This window comes from Nilaparvata lugens, chromosome 3 (genome assembly GCF_014356525.2).
Source record: "Nilaparvata lugens isolate BPH chromosome 3, ASM1435652v1, whole genome shotgun sequence".
Classification (NCBI taxonomy): domain Eukaryota; kingdom Metazoa; phylum Arthropoda; class Insecta; order Hemiptera; family Delphacidae; genus Nilaparvata; species Nilaparvata lugens.
Window position 1 is genome coordinate 60,478,317 of NC_052506.1, and position 12,747 is coordinate 60,491,063.

Below are 12,747 nucleotides of genomic sequence, written 5' to 3' on the forward strand. Positions count from 1 at the left end.
AAATATTGTCTTACTTTTATGCAAGAGACATGCATGTATAAACAGGAATGTTTTTATGAAATTGTGGAAAAATACGCGTTTGTGAGGCAGCGACATCGTTGGTCACATAATAATGCAGAGAAGTCCCTTGCCTTAGAATCAAGTGAGCTAGACCACCGTGCTAACTTGTTTACGATCATATTGCACACCTGCAGACGCAAAACAATTAACTTTGTTTACAATAATTGATGGATGATTGCAGTGAACCGAGGTTACGAGATGAGATGCATGACCGACCGAACTGGCGATAGTATGAAATCTCAAATATACATGTTACTATTAATTAATTCACATTGTTATTTAAGTTTTCAATAAATATTTCTCTTTTCAAATTATTGTATATGTCTTTCAAAGATAGAGGATTTCTGAGATTCTGACACCATTCTAGTCTCATATGGTACAAGCAGGTAATCCGTACTCCGCAATGAGTAAAAAAAAAAATTAGAAAGTTACATGGATAAATTTAATTGAAGTTGCAAATTTGTAGCAAAAAATATTGAATCTGTATTATAAATAATACATATAAATATAAATATTGAAACAAGGCCGTACCCAGGGGGTGGGTCACAGGGGTTGGGACCCCCCCCGAAATTTTCTCAAAAATAAAAATTTTCATGTACATGGGAACTGAATTTCTCAAGTAGGCTATTATTTAATTATTTTCATAGGTAAATAAAGAAAAGTTCAAAGTTGAAAACAATTTCTAGTTAAAAGTACGTTACATACACAATTTTGTGGTGCATTAAACGATGCTAAGTCTATTTGTATTGTCTTTTAATTTTCATATTTACCACAGACCACATAACGGTGGAAATTATATTAAAGTTATCTTTCACATACGTAGCTTATTTAAGCTGATCGGTACACTTTTTTCTTATTTAAATTGGATATAATTTTTTCAATATAATTGTTTAGATCATTATAAGAGTGAGAAAAAGTGGCAACTGAAATTTTCAAGTGGTCTAATAGCGAGTTATGGGTTGTTGAAGTGCTAAACTCCGTTTTCTTTCCAGATCATAAACGGTTTCGAATTTTCCATTGGTTTTTCTTCTAATACATTCAGTATATCATTGGCTTTGTTCTAATATGCGTTTTTCGCGATTTATGGCAAAATAAACAAGTTATCGAATTTACAAAAAATGTTAATTTTTACTTTCCTTGCCCTATTACCATAGGTAGGAAAGTATTGCTTTCCGAAAAAAATAAGGTTCCCCAATTTCTAAATTTCTATAAGTTTCAAGGTCCCCTGAGTCCAAAAAAATGGTTTTTGGGTATCGGTCTGTATGTGTGTTGTGTGTGTCGTGTGTGTGTGTCCTTATACTATAAGGATCCGACACGAACAATTTCGATCGAAAGCAATTCAAGATGGCGGCTGAAATGGCGAAAATGTTGTCAAAAACAGGGGTTTTCGCGATTTTCTCGAAAATGGCTCCAACGATTTTGATCAAATTTATACCTGAAATAGTCATTGATAAGCTCTATCAACTACCACAAGTCCCATATCTGTAAAAATTTCAGGAGCTGCGCCCCATCTATGCAAAGTTTGATTTTAGATCCCAATTATCAGGCTTCAGGTACAATTTAAACAAAAAATCTCAAGTGGAAAAGATTGAGCATAAAAATCTCTACAATTAAAGTTTAGTATATTTTCAACTAAAATTGAAAATAAGCTTGATGTTCGAGAAAATAAGATTATTGAATTGCAAACTGTTGGCAACTGTTGATTCTATAAAATCATTCACTATGAAGAGATAGCAGAGTGCGCCACACCAGATTTTTCATTTATGAACGATATGGGGAATAATCTTTTTTAGTTTGGAAAGATACATTTTTTGAATTTTTAAGAGAAGTTCTGTTAATATAGTCGAAACCGTTCATGATCTGGAAAGAAAACGGATTTAGCAATTCAACGACCCCTAACTCCCATAACTCGCTTATTAGACCACTTGAAATTTTCAGTTACCACTTTTTCTCACTCTTATAATGATCTTAACAATTATATTGACAAAGATTATCCAATTTTAATGAAAAAAAGTTTACCGAATAGCTTTAATGCCATGAGCACTTTTTTGAGCCAGCCAGAGAGAACAACAAACGGCTTTGAATGGAAATGGTCCAAGCGGCAAGCCCATCAAAGCTTCGTTTTGTCAATAAAAACATAATGGTCTGAAAAAGGGTTATTTTACAATTTTTAAAAGGGTTTATTGGGCCCTTCGGATCACAATGTATGTTAGGACCCCGCCTAGAATCACAACCCCCCCTGAAATTTTTTTCTGGGTACGGCCTTGTATTGAAATAGTGAGCTGTTAGCTCACAAATAATATTGTAATTTACGTATAGTCCAGTCACTATATAGCCTACATTGGTACTTGTAAAATATTTTGTAGTTCTGATTTTTTATGTTGTTTGGCTTTGGATATGTAAATGAAGTCTAGAACCATTTTTTTCATTCTAAATTTCATTCTGCTAAAAAATACAAAGTGCCTCAAAATCCAAAACCTGAAGCGCGGAGGCTGCTACTTATTCCACGAAGGATCAGAGGGCGAAGCGCGAGTTAAAAAATGAATAAAATGTACTGCACATAAGAACTGAGAAATAAATTATGATTTAAATAAGCAATTTGAAGGCAAAAAATCAACTAATAACAAAGTAAAATACATTGTAATAGATACTGTTGATGGTGAGATATTGTGATACCTATCCATATTGAAAACTCTAGGTCTAGGTTGTTGTCAAAATAACTCTTATTTTGTGATATTTTGACAACGACCTAGAGTTTTCATTACATTGCAATAATAGTAACAAGTAAGATGTAAATACAGTACTTCTATTGGATAAAATTTTAAATACAACAAAGGAGTTGCGATGCAAAGCAAGAGTAGCCTACTAACATACTAGTAATAGCCTACTAACATAGTAATAGCTAACTAAGTAACTACTAACTAAGTAATAGCCTACTAAGATACTAGTGAGAAATATTTGATCATGGCAAGGAAAGTAGTGTGAGTGTGCCACACCACAATTTTTGTTAGAGGCATTTGAAAAAAAACGTTGGTTTTTCGGACCCTCGAATAAAATCACCCTGTATGTTTTTTCTATAATAGATTATTGCTTAAATATAAAAATATTGTCTTACTTTTATGCAAGAGACATGCATGTATAAACAGGAATGTTTTTATGAAATTGTGGAAAAATACGCGTTTGTGCGGCAGCGACATCGTTGGTCACATAATAATGCAGAGAAGTCCCTTGCCTGAGAATCAAGTGAGCTAGACCACCGTGCTAACTTGTTTACGATCATATTGCACACCTGCAGACGCAAAACAATTAACTTTGTTTACAATAATTGATGGATGATTGCAGTGAACCGAGGTTACGAGATGAGATGCATGACCGACCGAACTGGCGATAGTATGAAATCTCAAATATACATGTTACTATTAATTAATTCACATTGTTATTTAAGTTTTCAATAAATATTTCTCTTTTCAAATTATTGTATATGTCTTTCAAAGATAGAGGATTTCTGAGATTCTGACACCATTCTAGTCTCATATGGTACAAGCAGGTAATCCGTACTCCGCAATGAGTAAAAATAAAATTAGAAAATTACATGGATAAATTTAATTGAAGTTGCAAATTTGTAGCAAAAAATATTGAATCTGTATTATAAATAATACATATAAATATAAATATTGAAATAGTGAGCTGTTAGCTCACAAATAATATTGTAATTTACGTATAGTCCAGTCACTATATAGCCTACATTGGTACTTGTAAAATATTTTGTAGTTCTGATTTTTTATGTTGTTTGGCTTTGGATATGTAAATGAAGTCTAGAACCATTTTTTTCATTCTAAATTTCCTTCTGCTAAAAAATACAAAGTGCCTCAAAATCCAAAACCTCGATTTCTTTGTCCCTTTTCCAACGTTCAGTCATTTCCGTCAAAACCAGCCACCGGATAGAAGAGAATCATTCACGCCTTTCTTTCAGATACATTAAAAGAAATAAAATTATATTATATTACGAACTCTCTATTTTCAATGAGTTACTATAAACTTTTAACTGAATTCTTATTTTTCAAAATGTGCCAACTTTGAGAAAAAATTGAAATCTTGATAAATTTTAGTTTTTAATCAACAAAATCTTCAGATTGTCGCGATTAAAATGAATTACGCAAAATCTCTCTGGGCGTTATTGTGTCCTCTACATCCTGAGACCTGAGACCAATTACACATTTCTATCTCAAAAGATTTTGAAATACACTCGAAAAACAAATTACCTCACATTCGAAAAAACTCAAGTTTTCAGCTTTAACCTTCATCACTATCCAATTTCCACTCAAATCGTTACTTAGAAATAGTATAAAGGATTTTAAGATCATTCCCTATCAGGATCATCCGATTGATGCACTTAAAATTATATTTTTTCTACAGTCCTGTGCTGCCACAAACTCCCATAAAATGTTGAAATCCCTTTCCCATTCAATATTATTCCCGCCACTAAGATAAACTGGAACTATGTAATAGCTAAAATCTACACTTGTATTGATCTTCACGACCTTTCTATCTTGTTCACTACATACGCTTATTGCATTCAATCCTTTTCTAATCCCAATCAACTGACCTTTTTTTGCTCTTCCCTGACTTGAATCTCTAATTGCAAACTCCCGATTTATCATTTAAGTTGAAGCCTGGACAATTATTAGCATTGTATGTTTCCCTTCCCTCATCTATAAAAGTTTCCAACAATACAAAAATATCATAACTTTTAACGAGATTGTAGACTTACTATTCAATCCAGCCACATTGTACGCAATAACTCTCATCCGCCCACCCTCGCCTTGACTGACGGCCACCTCTCAGTTGCGGTTGTCGTCGACCGGTTGGCGCCGCGCTTCCCCATCGAACTCGCTCCTCACCGCCTGCGACACCACCTGCCCCACCAAACATATTCTCGAGTTTGATCCAGCCGTCGCCTCCACCCGCCAGCTCCACCAGCCGCTCGCCTCCATCCACCGTGAAGCAATGACCGTCCACCATCAGCCGATCGACCTCCACCGACGCTCTCACATCTGGTACACAATTTCATAACTCCTTACACGTCCGGAAAATTTTTGACCTTTTTTTTCTGGTCTCTGACGAATATTCTATTCAAACGATCAAAACAATACAGAAGGGAGAGGATCATCTAATGATCCGACTTGTGAATAAAAAACGACGATTTGAAGTCATCAGATAATTAAAAACGAAAAAGGCAAACGGCAAAATAATAATTAGACTTTACTTAAAGTACATAACATTTGAATGGAGAAAATTTGTCAAGTGTCCTGAAATAGATTAATAAATTTAATAAACAACTGTGTTCATTTGAAATGTTGTAGGCTTAGCTGAAATTACGAATTTGGTTGAATTTTGATATTTGAAAATTAGAATTTATTGGAGCTGAGTTGGTTTAATTAAATGAACATTGCATAACTTTCGTGATAAAAACCTGGTTCCTTCTTCTACGAAGAGTTGAAGACACTGTAATTCACTTATGGCGATTCCTGGAACCTTCAATATCACATCACATTCATGAATCTTGGTGCTGATAGATAGAACGCAACGTGCTTTGGAGTTTTACTATTTCTCCCTCTTCTTCTTCTTCTTCTTCTTCTTCTTCTTGGAGATGATTCAACGTTGACGACCGCCACCTCGTCGTGCTCGGGGTGAAGACCCCGAGGGGGGAACTGCTTGATGTTAACATGGTCAGGACTGGCTAGCGACTCATGAGCCGATGAGCGTCCTTGAAGAATTTTGGGAGCAGGATATGCCACTCTGGATGAACATCTAGAGTGGCCTTGGAGCAGCGCGGCCCTTCCCGTTGAAGTTGGTTCTGCGAAAGTCTATTGTTTTTTACGCCTGACTGCATCTAATGAATTTCTCCTTCACACATTAGGACGCATGTCGTTGTTTGTCCTTGGCTAAGGGGTGGAATTTTGACGAAACTATTTGGAATATTTTGTTGATTGCTTGAGTGTTGGATGGGGCGATTGTTACAATAGTTGAATCTTTCTTTCTTGTGGAATACTATAGACGGAAAATCATATAAGATAGAGAATTTTCTCCTCTTTCACTCCGAATATCATTATCATTAAATCTCATATCTATCAGTTACATCTACTAGCGTTATGCCGTGGTTTTTGTTTATTTAAATTTTGAGGGTCGTTCCCTAATAATTAACGTGGCGCCTGGCCTATTTTCAAATCTTATGTTTCAAATTTTTGAACGAGCGTTAGGGAGATCCTACTTTTTACTCAGGGCTAAACTCGTTGTCCGTCAGTTTGTTTTATGTTCTACAATAAATTTCTAACGCTTTGATCAATCAGCTCCAAATTTTGAACACATATTCTTCGAACGTTTTTGCATTTCAAGTTCGTTGTACAACAAAATTTACCGATTCTTTCGTCCTTTTTCAGACAAAAAAGGATAGGCTCACAATATCACTTTGTATAGGCTATCTATTAATGATGGACTCAATAATCACGAGAGGAAAACGTAATACAGAGTGACCACGAGAAACATTTACATTTTAGAAATAATAAAACAATAATTATTTTTCAAGACACTATTTATTCAACTTGAGTAGAATAGTTGTGAATATGTGCCATTTACTTTCCGTAAGGAAAATTATGTCAGGAAGGTGACGTCCTTCTTCCATGAGGCAATTTTCTATTCTGTTCAGGAAGCTCTTCCACACTCGCTCTCCAGTGTATCCTCAGTAGTCTGTGGCATCTCAGTGAGTATCGCCGCTTTCAAGTCATCAAAAGTGATTTTTATTTGTGGCGACTTTTGTAAGAACAAGATTATCGACATAAACCCCATATTTTGGATGATTTGAAAGCGACGATACGTACTGAGGTGGTGTTGATCACTGAGGATACACTGGAGAGCGAGTGTGGAAGAGCTTCCTGAACAGAATAGAAAATTGCCTCATGGAAGAAGGACGTCACGTTCCTGACATAAAATTTTCTCTAACGAAAGTAAATTGCATATACTCACGACTATTTTACTCAAGTTGAATATAATATCTTGAAAAATTAATATGGTCTTTTTCATTTCTGAAATGTAAATGTTACCTTCGAGAATGTTATGGTTTTTATCTTAGAAGTTTTATAGGGTTTTTCTTAAAATCTCAATAACCTTGCGTTGCACGGTAATTTTTATGGTACAATACTCCAAGGAAATCAAAATATCTACAATTTGGAACCAAAATGCGCCCATTCCGATGGAAAACGACCAGGATATTGTATGTAGAAAAAAGGAAGTTTTCAAAAAATGTGGAGAAATTTATTCTCTTTATTTAGGCCAGGGACACACGAGACGGCAAAACTGACGGACCGGCTGTTTCGGCGCTGGTTGAATACCAGAACACACTGCAACAAACTGCCGTTTGACGATCGCCGGACACGGCAGCAATAACCGAATATTATGTTCTTCATGAATATGTACTTTGAGGTTATCAGTCGTATTTATGAAATGCTACTGTCAAGAACTAAGAAATAATTTCAAATTTAACAACAGGTCTTCGTTTTATAGTTGTTTTAGAAATTGTATTGTAAATATTGTATTGTATTGATTGGAAATCCTATTATATTAAGTGAGCAATTTCTGTATATTTATATCTGGTTATTATGTTCAACGGATCTCCAAAACGGCTTCAACGATTTTCACGAAATTTGAAACATAGTAGGTTTATGATATAAAAATTCGATTGCACTAGGTCTCATCCTTGGGAAAAATCGTTGAACTACATTAAAAGGATAATTCATCCTTGGCTGAAACAGCTGAGACTTTCGTCGTCTGTGGATGATAAAAAGTGACTTGTGATCTTGTGGAAAATCAAAATATCGCATCCCCGAAATTCATAAGCTGACGTATAGCCAGCTGTAAAATATGAACACGATCATTTTAGAGAATTATTGTGTTCTGTTTATCTTCTATACTAACTTAAAAAATCTGGTGTGGCGCACTCACACAACTTTCCTTGCCGTTATGAAAATTGATCACCTGACGCTAGTGTTCCCGCGCATCTCAAGTCTACTGTTCAAAGATTTGATCCAGCTGGTGACAGGGCAATAACGCTGTAAACACACGAGGTCTGCAATCTCTTCATAGTGAATAGAATCAACAGTTTGTTGCCAACAGTTTCCAATTGAATAATCACATTTTCTCGAATTTCGAGCTTATTTTTAATTTTAGGTGAAAATGTTACTGAACATTAATTGTAGAGATTCTTATTCTCAATCTTTTCCACTCAATTTTTTTGTTTAAATTGTATTTGAAGCCTGATAATTGAGAATCTAAAATCAAACTTTGCATGGATGGGGCGGAGCTCCTGAAATTTTTACAGATATGGGACTTGTGGCAGTTGATAGAGCTTATCGATGACTATTTCAGGTACAACTTTAATCAAAATCGTTGGAGCCGTTTTCGAGAAAATCGCAAAAAACCCTTATTTTTTTCGGAAAGCAATACTTTCCTTACCTATCATGGTAATAGGGCAAGAAAAGTAAAATTCTTATCTCACTGACTCACTCACTCTCTCACTCACTGATCACGATTTCTGGAAAACTACTGGATGGATTGCAACAAAACTTGGAATATAGCTTCCTTATACGTCCTAGGTGCTCACTAAGAAATCTTTTGGCGATATTTCAACTCTAAGGGTGCTTTTTAAGGGTTTAAAGTTCGTCTTTTAGCATGTATATTCTTCTTCTCCCAATCTCTTAATTTTATAACTGAAATGTCCATATCATAATATGTTACTATAGAACTATAATCTAGAGAGCGTACCTATTCGAAACAGTTTTTAACTGGCAACTAAATTAATAATTTTGTCAGGTTGGCATTAAGTTGAGATGACTTCATTAGGTTGACACCAAGTTGAAGAACTAATTAAAATGCATTTATCGAGAACAAATTGATTGGTCACTGCTGCTTCAATCAGAGCTTTTCCTAGGAGTATAGATAATTGTTTTTTTTCATAAAACAAACTTTTATGACGGGAGTTGCTTCTATCAATTGATCCTATTCTATCAAGACTAATTTTGATTGTATATCCGACAGATCGCGAAAACTGCTAAACAATTTCGATGAAATTTTAATAATTCAGTATTATATATGGAGGGTATTTTTAAAACTTCAGAAGTGTCCGTTGTGGAATCTGTTTGCAAATAATGAGGAAATTCGGCAAAAATGTTGGGAAGACAATTTTTGACCCCGCAGTTCTGTTTAGGGTAGTAAGGAGGTAAACATACAAAAGTCTTCACCCTTACCCCCTGTGCTAAGGGGGTGGGGGTGATTTAAAGGTACCGTTTTTTGGTTTCTCGCATAAAACTCAAAAACTATGTATCCTAAGGACTTAAATGTCATATAATAAATTGAAGCTTACATAATTTCCTACAATATTCATCCCACAACTTTTATAATATCTCCTCCAGTTCTCGAGATATCCGCTCTTGAAGGTGTGACATTTTTTTAAAAAAACGTTTGCCTCATTTTTTTCAATTTTTGTTCTTACAACTTTTTAAAAATTGATGTGAAAAACTCATGCTGATTATGAGCTTAGCATTGAATTCAATTTGATGTATAATTTCACACTTTTGCGAATTTCCCTGCACCTGTTGCAGCAGCTTTAGTGTTGAGTGTGAAATCTCCAGTTTTGCAACAATAGACCAATTGACAAAGGAATTTGGAGGGAATGTTTTAAATACAATTTTTGACTTTGTTGAGACTAGTTAGGAGGAGAACATATCAAAAGTCCCCATTCCTAACTCATGTGCTAAGGGGATGAATGTGCTAAGGGGGTGGTTTAAAAGATGCATTTTTCAGCATTTTGCTTCCACGCTCATAGCTTGAGAACAATTCGTTCAACCGACATAACTAACCATTCAAAAATGAAGCTTGATAAATTCTCTACACTTTTTATTCAAAGGAATTTTGTAATATTCCCAACTGTTCCCGAGATATTCGCTCTTGAAGGTGTGTAAAAGGAGAGCTTAGGAAACTATCTCAAGCATAGTTTAAAAGAAAATAATCATTAAATGAGTAGTACGAAAACTTGAATCTTGGTATGAAATTTTTTAGAAATAAGTCCTTTTTTGTTGTCAATTTAGGCCTACAGTTTCGCAGTTTTGAGTACCGGTATCGTAGTCTACTATTTATTGTAAATTGGCATTGGACTTGATTTGTGTACTTTAGTTGGTGCTTTCAATTTGAGCGACTAGGTCTACCTGCAGTACGATTGATTCGTTAGAAAGTCGTTATCTTCTAATTTCAATCACTTGGTAAATTGCTCGTTATCGGCTTTCCTACTTATAAACGACTGCCAACTTTCTTCGTTTCATTCATTTGTTTTTCAAAACTTTTCAATCCGTTCTTTGTGAGCTCATCGCGAATTCAAGTTTGCTTACACTCATTCATCAATAACCTTTATTGAACTTCTATTCACATCATGACACATATTTAAGCCGGTTTTTACCAGTGAGTATGAAATGTAACACATTCTATAGAATGTAACTACATTCTATACTCACTGGTTTTTACCACAGATTATACCAGGAAGCAGATTTTAGGATAAAGCAGCTTGAGTAGAAAATATTAATCAAGTTTTAATAAGAAATTTGCAAAATTAGTGTTTTAGATGTCCTAGTTGTTTTTGAACTGACTTGATAAGATGAGTTTAAAAGTTATATTCGTCCTTTGTTTCTGATCATTGATGAGTTTTTATATTCTTTGCACAAGTAGAAAAAAACATATAAATTATCATGTTGTAATGTATAATACTCTTGAGAATGGGATAAAAACCCGAAACTAGAAGTGGCGTCTCAAGTAAATTTCAAAGGTGCTAGTGATTTTATACTTTCAAGTAGCCCTATTAAAATAATCAATTAATAAATATATTTATGTATCAGAAGTTCGAATATTTTTTCTCAACCGAAGTCACAGCCAACAGCCACCTCTTAAGACCCTCTGCTTCATCCCCTTCCACCAGCCTGTATGCTGTTGTGATCTTGGGTGGTCCGAGAGGCCGGATGGGGAAAATGCTGCTTCATCCCCTTCCTCCGGCCTACATGTTGTCATCTTGGGTGGTCGGAGAGGCCCGATGGGTGAAATAACCTTGAACCTACCACTACCACTACACGTGTAGGCTTGTTGGAAGGGGTAAATTTGCGCACTTTGAGATGGTCCCTGGCTGTGGCTTGAAACAATCGATATCAGGGACCATCTTGTCGTACTCTACCTATGCTAGCGCTCCTGGTGTTTCATGTTGTTACTGCTCAGTCCTCTGCTAAATCCTCAACTCATTCACTCTTTTGCCTTCATTCATCGGTGCGCTCTTGACCAGTGAGGTTGTAGCTCTAGCTAGCTCCTGACTTGGAGTTTTACTCCTTTACTTCATACTAACTTAGCTTTTGACAATCTCTCTTGGTATCAGCCATTAGTTGAGTGGAAGTTCTCGTAGATTCTTGTTCACTCTTCTAGATGTATCCATTCACTCCGAATCTGGATCCTGTCGAACACCATTTTTCATATTCGTAAGTTCTTTCCTATTTGAATTTTTTAGCACTTTCCCTGTTTTTGTACTTATTAGAAGCTCTTTATTGTACAACGTTGAGGTTGAGCTCAAACGCTGAAACGCTTTGACTTGAGGCTGTGGATCAGTTTTTGAGAACGTTTTACTGGTGAAATCAAGTTGTCAAGATAGAAATAAATCTTGGATATTTTTTTTTAATTTAGCCTATCTTGATGAAGAAATTTTCCTGAGAAATTCTTAATCTTGATAAACTTTAGTTCACCAGCAAAAAGTTACCAATAAAACCTCATGCACCAGCCTCAAGTTATAATCTCTCCATCTCTTCTCAGGATTTTGAGATACGAGCGCCCATCCAAAGTTAAAATTTTTAAGATCATTTCAAATTTGGAAATGGATGAATTCGTGAAATTTCAAGGATATTTTTATAGTCTTCACTGTTGCCTATTTTGATTAACTGAGAAATTTAATCTATTTTTTTGAGAAAGTTATGCAATTTCAAAAAATTACTTGAGTTCTGAGTAAACCAGACTTATTTCAGTCTAAATAGTAAAAAATTGACTTTGATTTCTCCAGACTCATTTTTGAAAATTTCAAAATGAAGCTGTTGGACATAATAATTAAGCCTAAGTTGATTTTTTCTTGAAAAATAAGTTATTTGAAAATTAGTTTATTGATTTTTATTAACAACATTTAAATTTTCATGACATATATGTTCATTTTTTTAGTAAAATTTCGTTCCAGTTTTAACCTATTTGAAGTATAATAATATATTTCTTTGTTCTATCTGGATTTATGTTGTCTTCACGTTACACACCTTGTCAATAATGTAGGCTATCCTTTTATAATTGTTTTATTAATTTATTATCCAAATTCATATTACTGTACAATGAATTGATGTTGAGTAATCCACATGTTCCTTTTTTATTGCAGTAATATTGCAATATTGAGCCTTGATTGATTTTCATAAATTGCAATGCTAATCAGAATTTGTCTTCAGGAAGTGGTTGACTGGGAGAGCTTCAAGTGGGACGAGAGCAGCGAGTCAGGTGGCGGCTGGGCCGACGACGATTTCCAGGATGTTTACTTGGGGCAAGGTCAGACATATTTGAACAGATTTTACCGAAAGT

At 34.9% G+C, this 12,747-nt stretch overlaps 1 protein-coding gene across 2 annotated transcripts in view; it reads left to right on the top strand.

The window, feature by feature from the left end:
• The window catches only part of LOC111054508 (thyroid receptor-interacting protein 11), a 99,530-nt gene that overhangs the window by 19,659 nt on the left and 67,124 nt on the right, over positions 1–12,747 (top strand). Inside the window, exons 1-2 of one of the 2 annotated variants that reach the window (XM_039424266.1) lie at positions 11,379–11,621; positions 12,618–12,714. Coding sequence is in view for 1 of the 2 variants with exons in the window: in XM_039424265.1 (XP_039280199.1) it covers positions 12,618–12,714 (97 nt within the window). In the remaining variant the exon portion in view is untranslated. Of the gene's footprint in view, positions 1–11,378; positions 11,622–12,617; positions 12,715–12,747 lie in introns of those variants that run through there. The other variant, XM_039424265.1, reaches the window with a different exon arrangement.